Source organism: Aythya ferina, assembly GCF_964211825.1.
Source record: "Aythya ferina genome assembly, chromosome: 1".
In the NCBI taxonomy this organism is placed as follows: Eukaryota; Metazoa; Chordata; class Aves; order Anseriformes; family Anatidae; genus Aythya; species Aythya ferina.
The window spans coordinates 194570127-194593524 of record NC_140296.1 but is presented as its reverse complement, the minus strand read 5'-3'; the positions used below and the strand labels follow the sequence as shown (position 1 = coordinate 194593524).

The 23398-nt window shown below is 45.2% G+C and overlaps 2 protein-coding genes across 14 annotated transcripts in view; one reads left to right on the top strand and one right to left on the bottom strand.

Moving 5' to 3' along the window:
* Positions 1–10814, bottom strand: part of PHTF2 (putative homeodomain transcription factor 2) — a 67573-nt gene extending 56759 nt beyond the window's left edge. For 2 of the 3 annotated variants that reach the window (XM_084506331.1, XM_084506333.1), the window contains exon 1: positions 10657–10814. The gene's annotated coding sequence lies outside the window, so the exon portion shown is untranslated. Of the gene's footprint in view, positions 1–3755; positions 3777–10656 lie in introns of those variants that run through there. The other variant, XM_084506332.1, reaches the window with a different exon arrangement.
* Positions 10815–11133: 319 nt separating this feature from the next.
* Positions 11134–22402, top strand: TMEM60 (transmembrane protein 60). Of its 11 annotated transcripts, none has more exons than XR_014685638.1 (6): positions 11187–11269; positions 12093–12470; positions 14785–15365; positions 15504–15615; positions 16384–16458; positions 21532–22402. XR_014685638.1 is itself a non-coding variant. In XM_084497143.1 (2 exons), the coding sequence occupies exon 2, from the start codon at positions 14828–14830 to the stop codon at positions 15230–15232; it is 405 nt and encodes a 134-aa protein (XP_084353269.1). In that variant the 5' UTR covers positions 11134–11269; positions 14785–14827; the 3' UTR covers positions 15233–15442. The 11 variants fall into 11 exon arrangements, 1 of the variants encoding a protein (XP_084353269.1); XR_014685639.1 differs by lacking the exon at positions 12093–12470 and adding an exon at positions 18324–18477 and having other exon boundaries at positions 11211–11269; XR_014685637.1 differs by lacking the exon at positions 12093–12470 and having other exon boundaries at positions 11141–11269.
* The last annotated feature ends 996 nt before the right edge of the window (positions 22403–23398 follow it).

Here is a 23398-nt window from a genome sequence, read left to right as displayed (position 1 = left end):
CTTGGGAAGACTCGGTTCTGCACTGAAGCCAGTTTATTCAGTTCTCCCTGACTCGTGTGGATGTTCTCTTACTTTACAGTGTGTTACTTTAAGAGAGACTGTATTTTGAGTTGTAATACGTACTATAAACACTGCAGAATGGACCTGCAACAAATAGATTGATTTTATACTTGCTCCTGGCAACCTCTAAGAAACATAACGCAGTACGTTTCTGTCTTTCACAAAGCTTTTTTTAAAGAAACCAAATACCCCAAAGGTACCATCGTTAAGATTCTTAACAGCAGAACTCCAAAATCCTTCATAAATTTTTGAAGATTACACCCCAATAAAAAGAAACATCTCTGACAGAGCTTAGAGAGCCTCTTATTTATTTCAGAATTCTCAGCACAGTGACTCGTGGTGCAAATGAGCAAAGAGAAGCGTGTGATTTTCCCCCTGTGGTCATACCACCATGCAAGCCGCAGCAAGTCAGCTAAAGCTGGACGCCACGACTTGTGTCAAGACCTGCAAGCGGGTTTCTGAGCCACCTGCTTCTGACAATAGTAGCAGGTTAACTAAGAGCAACCATCAGGGATTAAGAATTTATTGGCACTATGAAGATAAAAATATTTCTGTCACTAAAACCAGAGCCTAACCTGGCATACTGCAGACCGCTTACCCTTCTATCTCACCCATACGAAGGTTAAAATAGGATTCCTTTCCTCGTTTGCAAGCATTCAGGTGAACTTCAATATAAAAATAATTGACTACACTGGACTACAGATTCAAAGCAAAGCCCTCAGACACCTGTAACTGCTGCACATAACGTGACCAACCTGTGCACAGCTCCCACAAAGGCCACCCCACTGCTCGTGGAAGAACCTACAGATGAAGAATCCCATACAGATTTTGATCTCACCTGCTGCCCTCGCCTTCTCCTCCCTTGTGAACTCAGTGACTTGGAGGATCTTTAATTCCTTCTCGTTTCTCCTACAGCAACCTGCCCTCCCACATCCAACATAACCTGCTTCCTACCACTGTAATTACAGGCGAAGAAAACGGTTGTAGAAGCTCATTATCAGCAGCAATTGAAAGAACCGTTTAGCTTGCACAGGAAGCTTTACCTCAAGAGATACATTAACTTCATCTTCCCCTCTACAAGTCAGTGAGTGCTCAGGAAACCAGCACTGCCTGCTGCATCCCACACTTCCAGCTGCAACAAATATGGCAGAGAGCAGCCAAGGCATTTTCAAGGCAGCAACCCTTTTTTTGCAGCAGCTCTCCAGCTCCCCCAAAACCCCTTTGCCTCAAGAAACAGTTACATCACAAAACCGTAATAAAACTACTTTATTATACTTGTTTTATTTGATTCCTTTCAACAAACCTGTTACTTAGATTACACGGTTTTCATATTTTTAAAGAACTCTCCATTAAGCCCCTCACGCAGCCCAGTGTAGCATTATTTAACGCACTATTGAACTCCACAGCACACAGTTGCCAAGAAGATATCACAAGATCATAGGACTGATGTCTCTCACGAGCCTCACAGCGACTGGCGTGCTAAGTAAAAAAGCCTCTACCAGGAAATATCACATCCTTCCTCAGGAGATACACGACGCTTTCTGATGCAGCGCTGAAACAAAAGATGACAAAATGCATTCAATTATTTCCAGACGACGCTGTTTCTGCTTGACGAGGCTGGGATTTGTCTCTTTTTTCGTATTTTCAAGACAACATAATGAGTTTGATCCGTTTGGCCTGAAGGTAACTTATCTGGATGAGAAACTGATGGCAACAATTGAAGGCGTTTAAGCTGCTGCCCCGGCTCTGACTCTGCGCATCTGCCCACAGCTCACCGCACACACAGGAGACGGAGACCATTTCAGGACTCCGCACATTCCTTGTGAATTGCTATTTTATTCAGCTGACAGTCTGTATGGCATCAATCCTGAAGGCAGACCCTGCAGGCTGGGCTCTGAGGCTCATCCATACCAAATGGGCAGAATGAGCAAAGCCAAGCAGCTGATACACATCTGCAGCCCCACCAGAGCACTGCTATTCTTCTGCCTCGCTCTCCACCCATCCTCCCCACACCTACCCCGTTTGTTTCACATTGTATGGCAAATGCACGCCCTGGGGCAAGGAACAGCTTTTGCACATCTTGTGCAGAGCCACTGCAGCAAGATTAGCTTCATCTTAACTGGTTGGAGACTTCAGAGCAGCATTAAGGATACTGCCAACTTCAGAGATAAGAGGGAACACACAGGTATCACAGCTTGATCCCAACATCTCTGCAACATTTAACCCAGCCATTCCTTACAATTCCATTAAACTCACTGTTAATATTATGAATAACAAGCAATAGCCTTTGATGAAATTCCTACTTGCTTAAAACTAAAAACAGGTGACTACCTTGCTTTGTTGATCCTTATTCAGATGTTTCTTAGCTGTTTCTTTTCCATTTCACAGCATAATTACATTCCACTTTAAATAAGTACACGCTACACCTTGCAATCAAGTGAGCAATTTCTTCAAAAGCTACCAAAACGCATATTTAGATGTCTTCAGCTATTTAAATGCTCAGCCAAGCAGCACACAATATTTAAGACGGGATTAGATACTACACTATACACTTAAATAAATTCAAAATAAGTATATTTTAAAACTTTACTCATATCCAAAATGTTCTGGAGTCCAAGGCCAGACATAAATGCAAACCTTTCTAAATGACAGCCTACAGCAAACAAAATCTATCTGAAGTCTGAGGGAAGTTCAGAATAAAGCTGTGGTCCTCAGACTAACAAAGGCCAAAACAATGACTTACAAATTCTGGAAGACTACACAAGATTAAGCAGTGTCAACGAGCAAAAGAACATCATTAAAAATACAACATGGGCAAGGCATCACTGGCAAATAGTTGTTTTTCCTGCATGTAACACTGAACCACCAAGTGTTTCAAGGAGCCTCCTTCCTTTACAACAGTGCTAACCTGAACAGTCAGGACACCATCCAACTGTTGAGTCAAAACGTGCAGGTGCCTCTCAGCTCATGCTGAGAAGCTAACATTATCATCAGGCTGTTGTCATTTTGTGATATTTGAAGTTAAGAAGCCCAGTGAACAGCAGCCCTAGTGACATTATTCATCCACTACTGACTGAAAACTTAAGTCATGAGAGAAGAACCCAGCAGACACCAGCATACAGCAGACACACCGCTGCCACTCGCCAGGAGTCGTCCTTCCTGCACTCAGATCCTGGGGGCTGTGCTGCTATCAAGAGGCTTAAATCCCTGAAGCAGTGTTTCAAATGACACTTTCTTTTCATGTGCATTACAAATAAATCATTAAACCCACACTTCCCTTTCTAAAAGGAACATCAAACGCCATATAATGCTCTCAGTGTTCTGTTCAAGCACTTCATCTACGTGGCGCTCTCCTCAAAACAGCATTTCAGAATTGCAAATGGCACGGAAGCAAATGAGAAACTTGTCACACCTTTTGGAGGAAGTGTTACCACGTTGCTTTCAACTAACCTTAACAAAACCTGGATCAGACAAAGGGACGAGGAAGAAGGAAAAAAAAATTAAAAAAAAAATCAGATACTGCTAACCTAAGGACTTTATCTAGCGGCCAGCAGGAAAATACTCTTGCTGCTGTGCCAGCCGAGGCCCCCCAAGTTGCTGCCTTGCAGGATAGTTTACAAACAGAAAGGAATTAACATACTTGGGTTCCCAAAGGAACAGCGTGGTAGCTTGTAAATAAAAAGGAATTAACATACTTGCTTTCCAGAAAGAACACCAAGCCTGCTAAATTTGGATACTGGCATTCTTCAGAGATTGTTCACGGGCTGAATTCTCAAGCCCTGTTCTTCACTCTGTCTAAATTTAAAATGGAAAAAAAATGGAAAAGAAAAAAATAAAAGCATCGAACATCCTGAGATATTCATTTGGGAAGCTTCGTTGCTGGAGGATTTTATCATGCCAGCAACAACAACAACTCTGGATAGAAAGGAGGCTGGACGTAGCCATCACCACTTCCACAACTAACAGCTCCGACATCTGAAGGGCAAACTAACAAGAGAACAGCGCAGGGAATGACTGTCTCCCTGGGAAAAACTGTGTTGCCAGTGAATTACACAACTGTCTGGGAAATAGTAGCAAAGTGTTGAGCATCGGGGTTCCTGAGATTTATTTCAGGTTGTGGGAAAAGAACATCGTGTGCAGTTGCTGCGGCTCCTGCAGCCATTTCTGGGATCTCTGCCTCAGCCTCAAGGTCTGTGCAAGTTTCCTCATTCTGTTACATAACTGCTTTCTTTTCAGGGCTCCCTTTGAAATGCCATGGCATGATTTCATAGCTACCTCATTCACAAAAGTGCTGGAGAAGGGCTCTGCACTGAGCAGTCAGGACCTACACCTCCCAGAACTTGCTTCTGAGCCTGGCGCAGTGCATATTCAATAGCAAAATGTTCCCAATATTCAATCACGCTCTGCTGTTTAATAAGGGGAGAAAATTCAAGCCTGTAAAGGGGATTAAAATCAAGGTAATTTTGCCTCTTATAAGAGATGCTAGTTACAGAATTGCTGTCAATCCAAACGCAGCAATTGCTGTCAGCATCCTAGATCTACAAGGCACTTCTAAAAATGTCACATCTTTAAAAAAGTAATTAAACAGCATACAGCTGATGGCAAGTTCTGCTCTTTTTAATTCCTGGGTTTGTAGTGAATACTGCATACAGACATAGGATATACATGTATATACCCTGTTATCCTGTTATACCCTACATTTGCAGTCTTACAAGGAGAAATCCCCAAAAGAAATGCTGAAAAAAAATCCAATATACAGTGGCCACCTTGAAATCAAATGCAGTGCTGCCGCTCTCCTCGTGGTTCCAAGTACCCCGGCGATTTCCTGCGAGAAACCTTACTCACTGGAAATATCTGCTGCTCTTCAGCGAGCTGTGTTTAGCTGTCACCAGGCAATGCAAGGCAGAGCTGCGGCTTCTCGAGGAGCACAGTCAGGAAGTCAGAAACCGCTCCTGAATGGGCGATTTGACATCATGCTCTCCAAATAGCAAGCTGGCAAGTTTCTGAAGCAGCTCAGGCACCCAGTGGCTGAGCTGTCAGACGCAGCAGTCCCTCAGAGCAGCCACCCTTCTAGAGCAATACAGTAGCAAACGCTGAGACTCTATTTTTTAAGAAGTATCTGAGTGCTCGAAGCAAGGGACTTCTGAATAACAAGCCCTACACGTGTATCTGGCACGCTCCTCAGAACCATCATTAAAAATGGAACAGCAGCCTGCCTGAAAGCCTATCTGATAGGGGTAATCAGGGCCCTTTCTGCAAAGGAAGCTCACGTCTTCGTCTATCAGCATTTTTGAACATGTCAAACTTGCTGATAAACCAGAGCAGGCGATAAAGCAGACGCAGGCTTTCAAAGAGCCTTTGGAAGGGCGGCCAGGACTTGTGAATAGCCTGCTGTGTGTGAAAAGCGACCGCTGCCGCGGCTTAAAAAGCAGCCAGGAAACTGAACACGATTTTGAGGTCAACGTTCTTCACTGCCATGGGCTGCTTGGATAATGAGGATTAACAGCAGCACCCAGGCCGAGTAAAACCACACTCACACCGAGTCCTCCTAGTCTCGATGCTCCCGTAACTCACTCGTGTCAGACTGTGCAGCAGCAACAGAAGCAAGGAGGCAGCGTCCTGCCCTGCATGCCCCAGCAGCTCGCTCCTTGAGGTTTCCAGGTAAAGCAGCAGGACGAGAGCACCGCAGGACCTCCAGCTTCACACAAAATCCAACCACGAGACCTCTGTGGGACCGGCACGCCGAGACATCCATCACGCTGCTGCAGCAGGTGCTGACGGCTGACGTTAGCTGGGGATGCCCCACGTTCCTCTGGCTGCCCGAGCTCTGGCAGGGGAGCCTCCAGCAGGAGGAAGCACTTGTTGAAGACGCTCAGGGTGCTCCTGGAGCCAACAGAGGAGGTCAGCGGGGCCCAGGGGGTGTTGAAGCCATTCAAAATACCCCGAGACAGGTCTCTACCCACACCCTTCCCATGTAGGGATCACCTTTTCTGAGCAAAGTTAACCGGGACAAACTCAGGCTGTCGCCCTACACTCCTGCCCCTAGCTAGACCTTTAATGAAGCACTTTAATGAAGCACCAGGTCCTTAAATTGAGGGAGCTTGGCATATGATTGCTAACCTCGAGCTGCTGTAAATAGGCCCAGCAATGCTCACAAATCTCTCATGCATTGGAGAAGAAAAGGAGAACCGAAGAAGTAACATTTCCAAATGCCAATTCATCTTACGTTAGCAAAGCTTAAGAGGGATCAACTTTACCAATGAATAGGCAGTATCAGAACAGAATTTCATATCAACAGTGCACATTTGATCTGTAAGACAGGTGAGAAGTGGACTACCTGCACCACACAAGACCCTAAAATAAGGAATCTCAGATCTGGGAAGGAGATGAGGTGGCTCTGCGAGCTCTTCCATTCAACACACTACAGTCCGAAGAGCACAAACACCTGAAGAGATGAGGAAAGGCAAGGACAATACTGGGGTGCTGCTGGCAACCAGCTGAGCAACCTGACCAGAAACGCACGTATTTTATTTGAGGTGCACGTATTTTATTTGAGGAAGAATACTAAAATACTGGGGGGAGGGAAGGGGAGACTCTGAGAATGGCTACGAGTTACTGAACACTTTTAAAAGTCCCCTGTTGAGACAGGCACATATGAACGGAAAAATAAGGACTTACAGATTAAGACCTTGATAAACACAAAGGAAAATAGAGTAAAGAAAATAACAGCTTCTGATAATTCAGGGAACTTGAGTCTGAGCTGGAAGTAAAGAAAAGCCAAACTTTTAACAGAGAAATTTTATGTTGCAACACAATCAGGCTGTCAAATCCGCTGCCACAGGAAGTCACTGAAGCCAAGGGTTTTACTCAGATTCAAGCAGAAAGCAGTTATTTAAGCACAAAACAACGCTGAGGAAAAAATAACACACACGGCTGAAGGAACCTTGAGTTTCACAGCCTGGGACACAACACCCTGAGAGATCACCAAGGTCAACTTGGCCATACAAGTGTTGGTCCCAACCCGACCCCACAGCAGCCAGCTGCAAATGCCAAGGGAAGAGCACGAGCAACAACCAAACCAAACCAAGCTGTGCCTTAAGACAGCTGACTGCCAAGCACTGTTCATCTGTCTTAGGGCTGGCATCTGCCAAGCACCTAACCCCAAAAAGCATCCGGCGCCGGCCAGCTCCCAAAGCACAAGGCACGCCTGACTTCGTCTCTGATGCTGTACGGTTTTCATTTCTTCTCCCACCTGGCAATTTTATTGTTAAGAACAACAAATTTATTTGCAGAAACAGAAGTTCAGCCCAACGCTTGGAGTCAGTCCAGGCAGCGTGTCATCCCGACCCACGGGAACGTGTCTACCACGACCACGCCAAGTGAGACGAGAATAAAGCTGCAACAGCACATCTCTCGCTTAAACAGCGGTCCCAGTGACAGTGAATTTCAGGAAACCCCCGTGGCACACTTAAATTAAGAAATGAGAGAACAGTTCTATGAACTCTCTGACACCCTTCCCTCAACTAAAAATAAATGAATCTACATTTCCAGATTTCTTGAAAACATCATGGCTGTCTGTATATATGCACACCTGGTTGCTCCAACTTTGCAGCTGGCCCTGCTTCCAAGTTTGGACACAGTACGTGACTTCCAGAGACCCCTTTCAACCTAAATTATTCTGTTTACATGTAAAACATTCCCCAGCACGACATAGCAATGCATTATAACCTTCATTATAACTAGGGATTGCAACTAGGATTCCCTTATAGGCAATTTATTATGCTTTTTGTGTTGCTTTCACAAATCTGAGGTTAATTTCTTCACGTAGTTAACTGTTTCCCCTGCACCCGCTTCCACAGACCTTTACAAGCAGCAGCACAACAAACTGAAAGAAGGAAACGTGACACTGAACACTTCCAAAGCCTCTCCTTTTTGACCACTATTGCAGAGTTAGTGGTGGTCAGCTGTCTTTGGACAGGCAGGACGAGCAGCACTGCAGCACAGGTATCCCAAGAGCTTTGCTTCCTTCATAAAACAGAAAATAACATTTAAAAAATAATAAGAAGAAGAAATAAGCAGGCCTGCACTGTTCTGTGGGCAGAAGCAGTGACTGATCTGTGGCTGTTGCTGCTAAGAAGCATCCCAGCAGCCCCACCCCACCTGCTGCCCAGCTCGGCATGCAACCAGGAGCCACTTAGGTCCTGAAGCACCACGTAACCTCTGTCTCCTGGTGAGAATGTTACTTTGGGTCAACACTTGCCAAGAGTTTCATAAAAACTTGTCACTCTGCAGGCACTTAATGTCTTTCAGTTGCCCTGAAATTTGGTGGTGCCATCTGACGGACTAAAGGAGTCATTCAAACAGCAGAAGACCAACAAGGAAAGTAGTTGTGGGGGTCTTGTGCCCTTAGAAAAGCCCAGCCAAAAATGCACGTAAACTGTTGGGTCATGAATCTGCAGAGCATGCTGTTTGTTACAGACACAACTCCCTCAAAGACCCCAAACCACCTGTGAACGTCATCACGCTCACTCATGAGAAACCTGAGAAAAGGAAAATAGATGATACTGCTAGTTCTTTCACATTTCTACTACAAGGAGTAAGACACAATCTTAGAAAAGGCACAGGAAGAGAGCATACACACCTGGGGAGACCTGGGACAGAACCGATGTCCACTGCTTTCCAGTGACCCCTGCCAGCTACAACGGGAACAGCACTGCTCAGCTCCAGGAGCCGCTGCGGCCACCAACCTGCTCCCACACAGCCACCAAAGCCTCTTCACCTCACCCACACACTCCTCAAAGCACAGCAAGAGCCTGTGTCCCGCTCCGAAGCTCTCCCAGAACCCACACGGCTATTTGGGCAGCCGTGGGGGCAGCTGGGCCGACCGCCAGGGCGAGATGAGCCAACTGCTCCGGGAGAACTGACCGACTGGCGGCTTACTCGCCCGTCTCCTTCCACGTAATGAGAGAGGAAAAACATCCTACTGCAAACACTGGATTCAACCAAGCAGGTTTCCAAATTCTGTTTCAGATGACTCAGAGTCTATTTTGCCCTTTCTAATATTTATACCCAGAACACAAACATACGTTGGCACCAAAACATAGCAACAGAAAATCCAACTGCATAAATGTTCCTCTTTAAAAGGGAATCAGGACCTTAAACGCACCGCTCCCAAGCGCTGCTCTCAACCTTCGCTGGCAGAAATTAAAATTGTTTGCGAATACTGTGCAGGAGAGCTCTGGGGGGAGAAAAAAACATCAGAAGTGACAGAAGTGTGATGTGTGTACGTACATCAGCTCGTAAACACCTTACTAGAACAAAAATAAGGCTTCTCAGAAAAGGATTATTCTTCCCAGGGAGTCAGAAAGGAAGAGGCAAATCAAAGGAGATGGCTAAAACCTTCCAAGCTCCAGAAATAGCCAAATCCACAGAGCTATTTATAACCCAGAGCTTTACTCGCTAAACGCTTTTAGCCTTCAACCCCAGCAAAACAAAATCACCACGCACCGAGCCGCACGCGACAGGAACGTGTCCTCCTGCCACCGAGCGACCGTCTTAACCACGGCCCAAGACACCGGGGCTGCCTGGCGAGGATTAACAGGTTATTTCAAGCACTGCACTTCTCCCTGATAAAACAGATACTGCCAGCTGTTTATCAGCATCAACAGGAAGATGTAAGTGGGCAAATTACCGATGACACACACCATTCCTATTAGAAACGTGGTGCGCCTTAACCCCGGCACGAGCTGCATTTGCTGTGGGGCCGTTTCATCGGGAAGAATGTCAGAACTTTAATTAACGCCCTTGCAACAAGTCGGGTTTTCCAATTAATTACTTTCTTCGGTTAATTATGTCGCAGATGGGCAAGACGCTGGCAGATTTGGAACGAAACGAGGTGGTGGCGTCGCTTCTCGAGTGACCAGCGGTGTGTAAAGGCTGTAAAGGATGGAGGGACGAGCACAGGGCTTAAGGCTGAGGGCTCTGAGTGTCGCTATACCTGATGCACCCGAGCTGTGTGCAGGGCAAAAGCAGCCAACACCTGGAGGGCTCTGCTACCTGTAACCATCCCCCCCAGCGCTCTCGCCTTTGTTTCTCACAGGAAAAAAAATAAAAATAATAAATAAATAAATAGCAAGTGAAGAACTTAGCAGGAAACAACACGACGGAGGGAAACGCTGAGGCACAGCCCGGGCGTTGGGCTTCCAGGGAAAGGCGGGCACGGCGTGAGGGGCGAGGAGTGGGGGGGGGAATAAAAGGGTAATAAAAAGGGCGGGGGGGGAGAGGAAAGGGGCCGAAAGGCAGCCGAGGGGAGGGGTGCTGGGATGGAGGGGCCGGAATTGAGGGGCTGAGGGGGGCGAGGGGCTGAGGGGGCTGAGCCCGCCCTCCCCTCACGGCCGGGCCGGGCCGGGGGAGGCCGCGGGCCTCAACCCACCGCCGCCGTGCGGGCCCCCACTGAGGGGCCGCGGGGCCGGGCCCTTCCCCAGCCCCTTTCCCCATCCCACCCCGGTCCCGTCACGGTCCCCCCGGGGGAAGGAGGCGGCCGCGGCTCCCCCCTGAGGCTGAGGGGATTTGGGGGGGGGGGGGTCCCGAGCTTACCGCCTGCCCGGCGCCGCGCCTCGGCACCGCTCGGCTCCGTTCGGGTCCGCTCGGCTCCGTTCGGCTCCGTCCGGCACCGCTCGGGTCCGGTTCGGGTCCGCTCGGCTCCGCCAACGGCAGCGCGGGGAGCGCGAGACTGAGAGGAGGCAACAGCTGTGGGGGGCGGGGGGGAGCGAGGCGCGCGCCGCGGAGGGGGCGGGGCCGCGGCACCTCAGCCGTGCAGTCCCCGCCCACTCCGGGGGGGAGTGAGTGGCGGCGGTGCTGTCCAATGAGAAAAGGGGGTGGGTGGGGTTGTGGTTGATGGGCGGTTCGTGATGCTGTTGAGTGATAGGCAGGCGAAAGGACGAATGGGAGGTGAGGAGGAGGGAGGGAGGCGGGATGAAAGGAGAGGTGCAGCCAACCGCGAGAGGGCAGCGCCGCCGTGACGGGCCTGTCCGCAAACAGAGCGGCGTAAGGAGGGCTCTATGTCGAGCGGTCCAATGACAGCGCGGGGAGGCGTGATGAGCGTGCGCGCTGCCCAATGGCGGGGCGGGACGCTGCGCGGAGCTGCGTGCGGCCTGCGGGGCCCGGCCGGGACGGGACGGGTCGGGCTGCGACGGGCCCTGCCCCTGCGGTAGGTGCCGGGGGGACCCCGGGGCGGGGGGGGAGCTCTGTGAGGGGCCTGAGGGGAGAGGCGGGAAACGGGGGAAATAGGGGAAAATAGTGAAAAATAGGGGGGAAATGGGGGAAGTACGGGGGAAATGAGGGAAAATAGAGGGTTATATGGGGGAAGAAGAGGGGAAAAGGGGAAAAGAGGAGGGAAGTAGGGGGAAGAATGAGGGAAATTGGGGGAAATAAGGGCAGAGATGAGGGAGAAGAGAGGGAACGTGGGGAAAATAGGAGAGGAAGTGGGGGAAAATAGAGGGAAAAGGGGGAAATAGATGGATAAAGTGGAGAAGTAGGGAAGAATAGGGGGAAAAGGAGGGAAATTGGGGATAATAGAGGGGAAAAAGGGGAAAGTAAAGGGAAAGTAGGGGGGAAAGAGGGAGATGGGAGAAAATAGGGTGGAAAACAAAAGATAAATTGGGAAATAAGAGGGAAAATGGGGGCCAGCCGAGCAGCAGAAGGGCTGTGAGGGACCCTGGGGCCGTTCCTGGGTTCAGTTCCCCTGAGACCACTCGGCGCGTCCCGTAATTAACCTGCAGCGCTGTGTAATTGGGCTTCCCCCTCCTGAAGTTAGTCAAGCACCAGTCCAGGCTTACGTTTAAGCTCATCGATCAGCAGTTACAGTAGGGCTGAGCACTAGGTTGGCTCCTCTGCTTTGTTTTTCCCTTCTGAAGGGGCTCTAATTAGCTCCTGGGGCGTTCTGGTTATCTGGAGCATCCCGCCGAGGTCGGTAACGGTGCTGAGGCTGTGCTCCTCATTACTGATAAAACTCCACTTGCTGCTAATTACAGGAGGCCTGTAAGGAGCTGACAGCTTTTTTAGTTCTGCACCCTGCCTTTGACATTGCTTCTTCACAGAAGAACTGGTTCAGGCTTGTACCAAATTTGCATCCCTCTCCCAACGTGAACGTCTTCTTGGGATGGCTGCCTCCAGCTGGTAGCCTGCACATCCCCTTCTGCTTGGCCAGCAAAACATGGTCAAGTGCTCTTTGTGATCAGACCTTCATCACTACGCCAGCTGCATCCCCAGCTGTCAGTTTGTAGTTTTCTAGCTTCCTGTACTTGGGGTACAGCGCTATAAGACCTCAAAAGTACCCTTGGATTTTTTGAGTTTGCATCCTCAAAATGTAAAATCAAATGGAGCCTTGCAGTTCCTGTCCCATTGCGCAGGTACGTCTCTTGATTAGGTCAGTGAAAGGCAGTATAACATCCCCTGCTGAGGTTTTTGTCTGTGCTTTTTAAAGTTGTGTTATTAAGTGTTCTGAACAACTAAGAAAATTGAAAATCCTCTCATGACGTGAGCAACCTTCAAATTGAGTAGCCCCATCTAATACATTGTCAGCAGCTTTCATTTTTCCCCAGAGACAGCTGATAGCCCCTTCTTTGAGTGTCGATCACCTGATACTTCTGAGAGTGTTGAATTCCTTCCAGGCACAAGTTTCCAGCCTGTTTCTTTGGTTTCTCCTTTCTCCAGTCTGCTAATGAGAGATTCTCCTTCATGTACTATCTGTAGCAATGATTGCTAGAACTTTTTTCTGGAACATTTTGATGAAAGGATTGCTGAAACAGATTCAGGTCACCTCTGTCTTTACTGTAGCCACAAACTTTTACTCCAGGATACTGGAAATGTTATCAAAGTGCAGGAAATGCTTAAAGCGGGTCATAGTAATTGTTCTGTAATCCTCTCTGCCAGCTGGTTTAGGTGTGTTCCTACGGCGAGAAAAGAGCAATGCTATCTAAACTTCCTTCTAATCTTTCAGCTTAATAGCAGTTAACTCCTGTGCAGAGGTCACTGCTCAGCCCCACCCCTCCCCTAAGGATGGGGTCTCGGTTCCACCTCTCCAGTAACTGCCTTTCCTCAGACCTTGTGGCAATCCAAGCAGGACAGAGACACTGAAAAGTAAACTACAAAAATACCAAACTTCTTTTTTATTCTAGTTCAGTTCAAGGAACTGGCCTGGGTTGGGGTCACCTAGGTGCCAGAGGGAGATGCGCTTACAGCAACCCCAGCTTTGGTTAGTTTAGGCTTGGCTGGATCTCTACAATAAGAGAAATCCCACTGCTTTGCTTGAAATCTAATCTGGTCACACTTCAGACCCAGCCTGAATAAAACAGTCAGGATGTTGAGCTGTGTATCAAGAGGCAGGTTGCAGCTATGGGGTGGTGTTAGAGGTGCACAGATCTGTTATCCCCCAGCGGCACCTCCTAACCAGCTGAGCCAGCAGCAGCCACTTCCTGGCATCTGGTTCTGATGTTTGAGTACAAGCCAGGTTCAATGTGCTAATCTGGGGAAAAAAATCCTAATCAAGTTAAAAAGAAAACACTGCTCACAGTTTTCTGCCTGTTCAGGAAGTTGAATAGGCATCATCATGTGGGGTTGCTGATGCTCACAACCCCATGGAGAAGGCAGGAGGCAGGGCTGGTCCGGCCCTTCTGGCAGCCCGTGACAGTCGGGCACTGCAAGCAAGCTGCTCTTCTGAAGTGACCTAAATATTTTGTCCTCTGGAACCAAAGTTCAGGTTCTTATTGAAGTGGAACTATAGCAGTGGTGTTCTAGAATTGATTTTTATCAAACTTGTAAAAAAAAAAACAAAAAAACTCAAATGTTTAAAATAGTTGTTGAAGGTACCTGTTTTAGCGCTGTGTCACTGCCATGCAATTGCCCATCTTTGTAGCAGCGATTAATAAGATCATAATTCTTCCTGCGTTAAAGTTGGTACTTAAAGCTTGTAGCAAAATCCTTCTGGCAGACGCGATCGTCAGTGTCTTTCATTTAGGCATATAAAAACTTTTATGACTGTAATGGCAGATAGATACTTGTGTCTGTTTTTCTTCTGTCATGACTACATTGAAATTTAAATGTGCTACCAAGCCACTAAGTTGATTGGGCTGAAGCAGAATCAGTTGGTGTCTGTGTGCTTGAGATACTTGCCCAAAAAGCAAATGTTACCTTGAATTTTTAGTATTTTAAGGCTGCTGTTGAATAGTAGGTAGTAGTTAGTAGTGCTTTCTGGCTCAATTTCAGACCGGGTCACTTCAGCTGTAGACATTAGGGTCTTTCAGATAGTTTGTTACTTGTGCTTGTTAGCTGGCTTGTACATTAGTGTGATTGTTTATTATGGACAGGGAAGTGCTAGCTTTGCTTTCAAGTATTAACTATGAGTAATGGAGGAAAATAGATCTGCACAAATTCTGAGAACACAAAAATCCCTAAACGAGTTTGACAGCTAGTTTGGGTTCCAAGCATCACGTGTTCCAAACGGAGTGGGGGGGTTCTGCAGCTTCCTGGGGGCACTCGACATCGATGGTGGGTGGAACCAGCACAGGGGAATGGGAGTTAAGAAAGAAATGCTAGGACACAGAGCATGTAGCTAATGTGGAAGGGGTGAGAAGGCAAGAAATTGGCCAGCTTTACAGATTATGCCTCATGGTTGATCCTGTGACGTCTTCTGATGCCTGCCCCCCTGTTTTCTGGTGTTCTTAGGTTGTTGCTGAGCACGGGAAGACTTCCTCTCAAAGCTGTTTAAATGAGAATGTCCCTGGCGCAAAGAGTACTACTGACATGGCTTTTTACGTTGCTCTTCCTGATCATGCTGGTGCTGAAGTTGGATGAGAAAGCACCATGGAACTGGTTCCTCATTTTCATTCCAGTCTGGATATTTGATACTATCCTCCTGGTTATGTTAATTGTAAAAATGGCCGGCCGGTGCAAGTCTGGCTTTGACCCTCGCAACGGCTCGCAGAACATCAAGAAAAAAGCCTGGTACCTCATCGCAATGCTGCTCAAGTTAGCCTTCTGCCTTGCCCTCTGCGCTAAACTGCAGCAATTCACCACGATGAAACTAGCCTATGTATTTATCCCCTTGTGGGCCTTGCTTATCGGGGGGATGGTCGAACTTGGATATAATATCTTCTATGTACGAAGAGACTAAGCTGTATGGGGTGCTCAACCCTGAGACTGGTACTGAACTGCTGGATTATTAGCTCTGCCACATATGTGATCTCTAGAACAGCACATAAGGAAATGCTCTGGAGACTTCATCTAAACGAGGCTGGAGACCAAAAGTAGACTTGTTCCTTTTTTTTTTTATTATTTTAAAATGGTCATACATGCTCTTGTAAATAAAAGTATTTGTTCAACATTAGGTGTTCTAATAAGGTGGTTTTGTTACACAGAATAAAACTTAACCTCTTCACATGCAGGTGGATCTCAAAAGGAACCGCAGCTGTTCCAGCCCAGAGCAGGCAGCACGTAGCGCTTCCTTACACGGATTACCCTGTTTTCTTATTTGTGCTGTCATCAGGAAATAACCAGGTAAGGCTGCTTTCTATGATGTGCTAAATTTGCTGTAAGAATCAGTAACAACTGAAAGCTACCACCAAGAGCAAAAAATGTATAAAGTGACACAGCATCTTCTTTTTGATGGTGAAAATCCTCTTCCAGTGCAGAAGGTTGTTTGTTGTTTTTTTTTTTAAACTGCTGCCACATAGACAAACAGTACTTTTACCTAGGGAAAATATAATTGAACCTTGCCAGCAATTTTATATTCAGAGGGAAAAAAGGGGACCACAGTGATTATGATTGACTTTCCAAGTGAAAAGTTGTCACTTCTCTAAGAGACTGAAGCTGCTGGGTGGGTCCTGTAACGTGTTCATGCCAGCAGAAGTGGTGCTGTAACAAGAAAGATGGGCTTTAGTGCTGTAGTGTATTAAAGCCCTGGAGGTAAAGCCTTGGCTTTTTGGAGCATATGTACTTGATCAAGTAACAAGTGCAACAAAGGGAATTTTTGGGAAGAGCTGGAACAAAAAGCCTGTTTGGGGGCTGCAAGTGCTCTCCTGGGAGCCAGGATAACAACTTCTAACATCTAGGGCATAATGAACACGCCTGCTGAAAATAGGGATTCATTTACATTTCCTGTGTGTAACGCAAAGAGCCAGGGAAAAACTGCCGATGGTAACAGGAACTGACTAGATCAAAGCGTCTCATTCATAAAATTTTAATTAGCTGCACTCAGCTGGAGCTGTCCTTTAAAAAGGAAAGGTTCTTGACTATAGATTTTTTGCTTACTCTTTAATCATGCAGACAGACATAAAAACATAGGAAGCAGCTGTCAGAGACCACTGAAGCGACTTTAAGGAAAGCCTGTTCCAGACTAAGGTAAGGGATCTTGATTAAGGTACCAAAGGGTTTTTAGAAAGGACCTAAGTTGAGGCTGCTCTAGTGTGGTTATCTGTCCTGCCTCGCCAACAGGGAAACCAAGGGATGACAAAAAAAAAAAAAAAAAAAAAAACTCTAATCCTTAGCTGTTAAAAGAGCTGTAAAAAGTCGCAAAGTACCTACAATAAAATCAACACCAACTTCTGCTAAGCAAATCTGTGTGCTCAGCCCCAGTTTACAAGCATCACAATTTACAGGGAGATGAAATTTTACAGGGAGATAAAATGAATTCTTCCCTTCAAATAGAAGAATAGAAAAAAAAAAAAATCACTTTCAGTCTTTAGTAGCAACGTTTCTTTGTGGGAGGCAGATCTGGGCGCTGCTTAGCTCTGAGAAACCTTCAGCAGTTGCTACGTTTTTGGGATTGATGCTCGCCCACCAAAGAACAGGCTTCCTGTGTCATCTTTGTTAACTTCAAGCTAAAACAGCACCTGGGAGTAGTATCAGCTGGGGGTACTGGGCAGGAGGAAGGGCATTCACCCCAGTGCAAGGTCTTGGGCCTGGTAGCTATAGGAAATGAGAGAAAAGCATATGTAAACACACAGCCGTGCACTTACATTAGATGTGGGGCATAGAGAATATCCTCGGTCTGTACACCAAACCCAGCCCTCCTCCACAGTACGTCCTGCGGCTGGCAAGCTGCACTTGTGAAGTGTTCGCTGGGTGCCTGAACAGATGATGGAGAAGTGAAAGGGGTGTGAAGACCCCCTCTGCTCAAGACTAACTCCTCTCTACCACTTCCCAAGCGCTGCTGCAAACACGAAACAAGCATCTTGGCTAATGTGAGGTGGGCTCAGGCCTGAGTAAGGCTTCATCGGAGAAGGGGATAGAATGACAAGGGCCCACTTATGGTGATTCGTCATGGCACAGCACCAAGCATGAAACAGCACCCAAAGTCTTTCCACAACTGAGGAATATCACAGAATACGCAAAAAAAAAAAAAAAAAAAAAAAAGCCTTGTTGACGTGATGCCAAAAAAACCCCATGCTGCTCAGAAGAATAGGGCAGCCTTCCTCACTCAAAGCGAGGAAGGAATTAACAAATTGTGGTAACTTTGCTGATAGGAGAATAAGAACTAGCCTCTTTAGGACTTCACTGCATATTAGCAAGGTGAGCAGCAAACAGCAACTGTGCCCCTTTTAATAGATCACCTATTTCACAGATGCAACTCTTATCTGGAAGTTTAGCAGCTCCAGTTCACTAGAACTGAACATGGTTGTTCTAATTTAAGTAGTTAGTTGTTCCTTATCATTGCTGCCTCTCATTCAACAGAAAAGGATTAACAATTCCAGTGTTGGTTTTGTATGATGGTTTTGTTTTTGGTGGGGAGGTGGCTTTAGGGTTTGGGTTTTTTTTGGAAAAAAAAAAGTTTTACTTAAAGACCTTGAAATAAACTACTGTGATTCTGAAAGCTGAAGCAGCGGTTTCTTTCTTGTGTCCTACACAAAATAATGTCACTTATCAGAAGCTGTTCTTAAGATGCAGCCACTTGGAAGCACTGAACTTGCCCAGTTCCTACAGAGACACTTCGGTAAGAGGAATATCCCTTTTGATTTGGTGTGTCCCATCAGTTTTAACCTTGACTTAAAACTGCTGCTGTGACACCTTGTTACAATCACTTGTGCTTTTTTGTGATATTAGAACCCCATTCAGAAAGATTTGACAGACTTTGCTGTAGTCCACTGTGATCTTTTCAGAAGCTGTTGCAGAAGTTGCAGCTACTCACAATTACCACATTCTCCAAGGCACTGTTCACAGCTGTGAAGCAGAATGAGTACTTCTCACGCTTTTTCTTAAATTTACAGACTCACCTACCCATCATTAAACGAAACAAAAAAAAAAAAAAAAAAAAAAGGTTTGATAGTGTCAGGAAAAGGGAAAGCTGATGCTGAGATGGGTAGCACCGATTTGCCAGAAGCAGTCTCCTGGAGGAAGTCACTACCCACTGACCTTGTGCACGTGAGAACACCTTTTTTCTCAGTTATCCACGTCACACTTGACATGGGGGGTGGAGGAGAGAGCTTTGCCATCTACCAATTTGTTTTAAGACAAGTGAAAAGCTTGTTCTTACAAAATGAAACAAAGTATTTATCGTATGCTGATGATAAATATATATTATCTGTATAATATATATATTGATGGCATATATATGGTGATACACATTCTACATCATTTATTTCTGTTCAAATCATTCATACAAGCTTGAACACTTTGGCATGCACTGTAGATGAGCATCTACTTTTGTCTGATCCAGGAAAATAAATACTCAATGCACATGGGTAAGAGGTCATGAAACTAAGTTTTTCAATTATTTATATTGCTTTTCTTGACTCGTCACCATCTCAGGAGTATGAAGTCTTCTGTTCTTGTACTTGAAAGATACAGCTGTGTGACATACACCCCAAACTAACTAAAAATGCCTTAAGAATCTGCATACATGCATTTAGTGTGCTGGTAGGCATGGACAACAATATTCAGAAATAAGATAGCACAGGACTGTTACAGAATCACTCAAGAGATGAAAACAGTACTATTGCTGACAAATATGCAGAGTAATACAGAAGCAGAACTTAAGAGTAACTTCATGGAAATTTTCACATTTGCCCGATATAACAGTTGGGGTAAAGATTTCTGTTAAAAACTGGGGGTACAAATGGATTTATCAACATGAGATTTTAATACTCCCACCAACTTAGAATTCTAACAACGTTAGGTAGTATCTATTTTAACACCACTACAGTTTGAGAACAAGTAACATTGCTTTTCAGTAGTAAAGCTCCCAAATAACTTCATCTCCAGAACTATATCCTTTATATTTATTGGCATGGAAAGCTGAGACACTTTATTTTGTTTTAAACTAAGGTAGAGATCAAAATAACCACACAATTTCTGCACTGAGTTAGAAAAAAACAAGTTTGTACCATTTATTGTACCTGTATCATCTGAAGTTTTGGATGGAGTTAGTCTCACACAGGAGCCCTGTACACCTAGAAGGGGCCAGGCTATCACCCAATGATGAAAAGCATCGATCTTGGTGGATTAAGGCAACTTAAGGAACCACTGCAATTGGACACTGCAATATTATTCAGTATTAATATATTATCCTTGTACTGAAGTTGGATAAAGAGCAGACAAAAACAGAACACAGCAATGCTGTTTCCTTCAGCCTGCCTTTCCCAACAAACCAACATCACAACCGAATGGCAAATGTAAGAAAACCCTTTTCCTTTAGAGTGGAATGACAGCGTAAGAGCCAGAGACAATCATAAATGAGATGTTCTAGTCCTTTGGTACATGGAAACTTCTGATGGCTGACTGAAGGTGACTATGTCAAAATAGGCTATAGCTTTAGCAATGCTGCTTCATGTGGCATTAATTTTCCACACCTGTCTAATTTGCAAGGTTTTCTTCTTCTTGAGATGCTCACTATGGGATACCTTTCTCAGCTAACTGCCCCATTTTGTCCAAACGCAACCAGATTCAAACAAACTGCCACAAAAAGCAGTCTTTATAACGCCAGTCTAAACTCTACGAAACGTCACGTTTTCATTCAGGTGGACTGGAAGTTAATTGGTAAAAGTAAACATATCAAAATAGCTACTGAAAAATAAAACTTGATAAAAATAGAAGTTTTATCTGCTGTTTTAATCGATGTTTGTATCAGGATATCAGAACTGTACACCAAATATTAAAGGACTACTTAGGACTAACGACCTCAGCGGCAGGCTAATCTATCAGCATGACCAGAACACAAGACAACCAGTGTTTACCTGGCACTTCAATACAGCACAGCGCTAAAGCAGGAGAAATATTAGCATCATATTACAGAGCAAAAACAGTGGCCAGAAACTAATACACGAGGTTTGCAGAGTCCATATCCCTGATGATTCTAATAGGAACAGCAACCTAGATACTGTGAAGTCAATCACGGCTTCTGGGTGAGAAGCTGCACACACAACACAGAGCTGTTTGTATTTCTAAGGAAAATGAAATTAGTGAGTCAAAGTTGCCCAGATTTTCTCACATACGCTGCAAAATCAGTGGGATCTGCACAAAATATCAGTATCACCTATTACAGAGCTTTTAAAGTGCTTTTTGTCCACCTAAATTAGCATTAGTTTAACAAACAAGTAGTAACAGGGACTCACAATCGACTTCAACAGTGCCATTCACAGCAAACTACAAATAAATGAAAATTTGTCCTTCCCATTTCCAGCTTGGACACATTCACAGTTAGCAAAAAGGCGCTGGTTTGCCTAAAGACAAGGTTCTCTAAGGATGTGAGCACAAGAGAATGAATGAAATTACACTGGAGAGCCTGCTTGTATCATTTGGTCACAATGAATACAGCTTTCATCCTGCTAGGGTCAGATGGTAATCTACCCCACAACAGTTTATTTTGCCAATGAGCATAAAGAAAACATGGATCTTTCAGTCAATTCAGCACCCTTATTCACATGCAGATATTAGAAAATAGTCACTTTTCAACAAAGAATGTTTTTCCTGTATTTCTTGGAAGACCCATTCAGTTTTCCAAGTTTGTACTGTTCTGCTGATCCGTTTCACAGCATTCTTTTTTTTCCCCATTTCCTACATTATTTGCAACACCAACTTATTTACTGTGCACGTGTATTTGCTTAAAAATCAATTTTATTTATCACCAAGAAACTCTTTCACAGATGAATACTTAAATCACCCTCGGAAATAATACTTTATTTCTAATACTAGATAGAATTAATATTTCCATTAAAGATGTATTGAAATATTCACTATAGTAACAAGGAAGGGCAAAATCTGCATGCCAGCAGTACCTGTAATGAAAATGCTGTTTCAGAGTCAATTTGCAGGCATTTGGAGGGCTGGAGGATGACAACACCAAGTAACACTTGTATGTAACACATGAAGTCAGTTGCCAGAGAAATGCAAAAGCTCCAGTAATTAAAAGAGGAAAATAAAGTAGCTACCACCTTGAAAGCTATTGGTAGTAACAATGCAGTTCTTTGCTGCCCACAGGTATGGTACCAGCATCTAGGAAAGCATTTCTGGAGTTGTGCACATCGTGTCATGAGCTGGAACACCACTGCAGCACAGGCAATAAGCTTTCAGCAGATTTCTCCAATCTGCAGAAGAACAAGGGCCGAAAGAGGTAAGTGAACCACTGGAGATTTCAGCCGAAGTACCAGCTAACGGGAAGATTTATACACAGCTGAAATCCAGGAGGGGGAAAAAAGCAACAAGCAAAGACTAGTTTCAGTACATCAGAAGGCATGAAAGATTTATTGCTGAAGCCCAAGTCTGAATATAAAGCTGTGTGCAGCAGGGAGGGAGGTTATCGCACGGGAGCACTTGAGAGCAAAGACTTTTGGCAGACTAATGAACAACTTGGGAGCTGAACATCTCTGAAGAGGTGCTCCCTCCTAAAGAGGGACCGCATCAAAATGAATACACCACGGGTAGAGGACAAAAATTGTGTTGTTTTTTAAAGCAAACCAAGAAGCACATGCTCATATTGCCAGTCAGCCCAGACTATCTGCAGCCTGGAATACAAAGGGAGTTTTGACAGCCATTGGTGATGTTGGAATTATTCATATCCTGCCTACAAGGAATTGTGTCTAGAAATCAGAATCTAGTTTGTCTCAAAAATAAAGCATAAAAATTGTAAGAGCTGCCCCTTGTCTCTCTTAAAATTCTGAAAGTGATGCAAAAAAAAAGAAAAAAAGGGTTGAAGATGCAATGCAGGCAGCTGAAGCAAGTTTTCAGAACCAAGACATACCTGGGCAGAAGTTCAAGGCCGTATCAGCCAAGACCACTGAGCAGGTTGTCAAATGGAAATTAAATTTTATGTGAAAAGTCGTATTTGCTAAGCCATTTTCAAAGGCATTTCTTCAGTCTAGACAGCACCTATGATACAGAAAATGGTCTGCCATCGAGTGGGATGTACACATTTTACTAAAACCTGACAAAAAATACTTGGACCAGAATGAATAATGAACAGATGGATCACCAGCATACTTTTTTTCCCCCTTTAAGTCCATTTGTGTGTAAAAGTTTAAACAAAAAAAAAAATCAGGATCTATGAAGGCTGGTTTTCAAAAAGCTGCAGCTTCCTACTAACAGACTGAAAAAGCTGCATGCTTGCTGAGAACGGCAGCCTGCAGCTCTTCCCTGCTCTCACCAGCAGGCACAACAAAAGGGAACAGAAGGCTACGTAACCGTATGTGTGCTCACAAAGCCAAGGGGATTGTGGTGGCAATTCCCTGATAGTCCAGGGAACACGGTGGGAGCTGAGACCATGTTTCTATCAGGAAGGTTTCTATCAGGAAGGCTCAAACCCTTCCGTGAACCAATTAGTTTTTCACATCTGCACAGGTTGGAGCAGGAACTTACCATGTCACACATGAACCATTTTGCTTGCTCATGGAGCGAGGGGAAAGCAAGATCCCTGAGGCTGCAGAACTGGCAGTAACCTCTTCACCAGCATTACTGACAATAGCAGTAGGATTTAGCCACATTCAAGAGATTTGTTTCTATTGCTTCTCTAATACATAATTATGGCTATGTAGGAGTCATGTTTAGCAATTCAAAAGTTGATTTAATTAATAATTCCTCAACAGACCTATCTTCCATTTAAACACAACAGGGCACGCATCAGTTCAATGGCTGATTTTAGGCAGAAGTACAAAGTAACAATCTGAATTTTTAACAACCTAGGAACAAGAAACATTTGCAACAAAAAGGGCCTCGAAGTTGAACTAGACATCACCTGGGGAAAAAAATCACATTGTTCTATTGCTACAATGGAAGCCAGAGTGATCACCAAGTGTATCAAATATTGACAATTAGGATGTAAGCATGTACAACTTTGAGAAAGGTGTAGGGA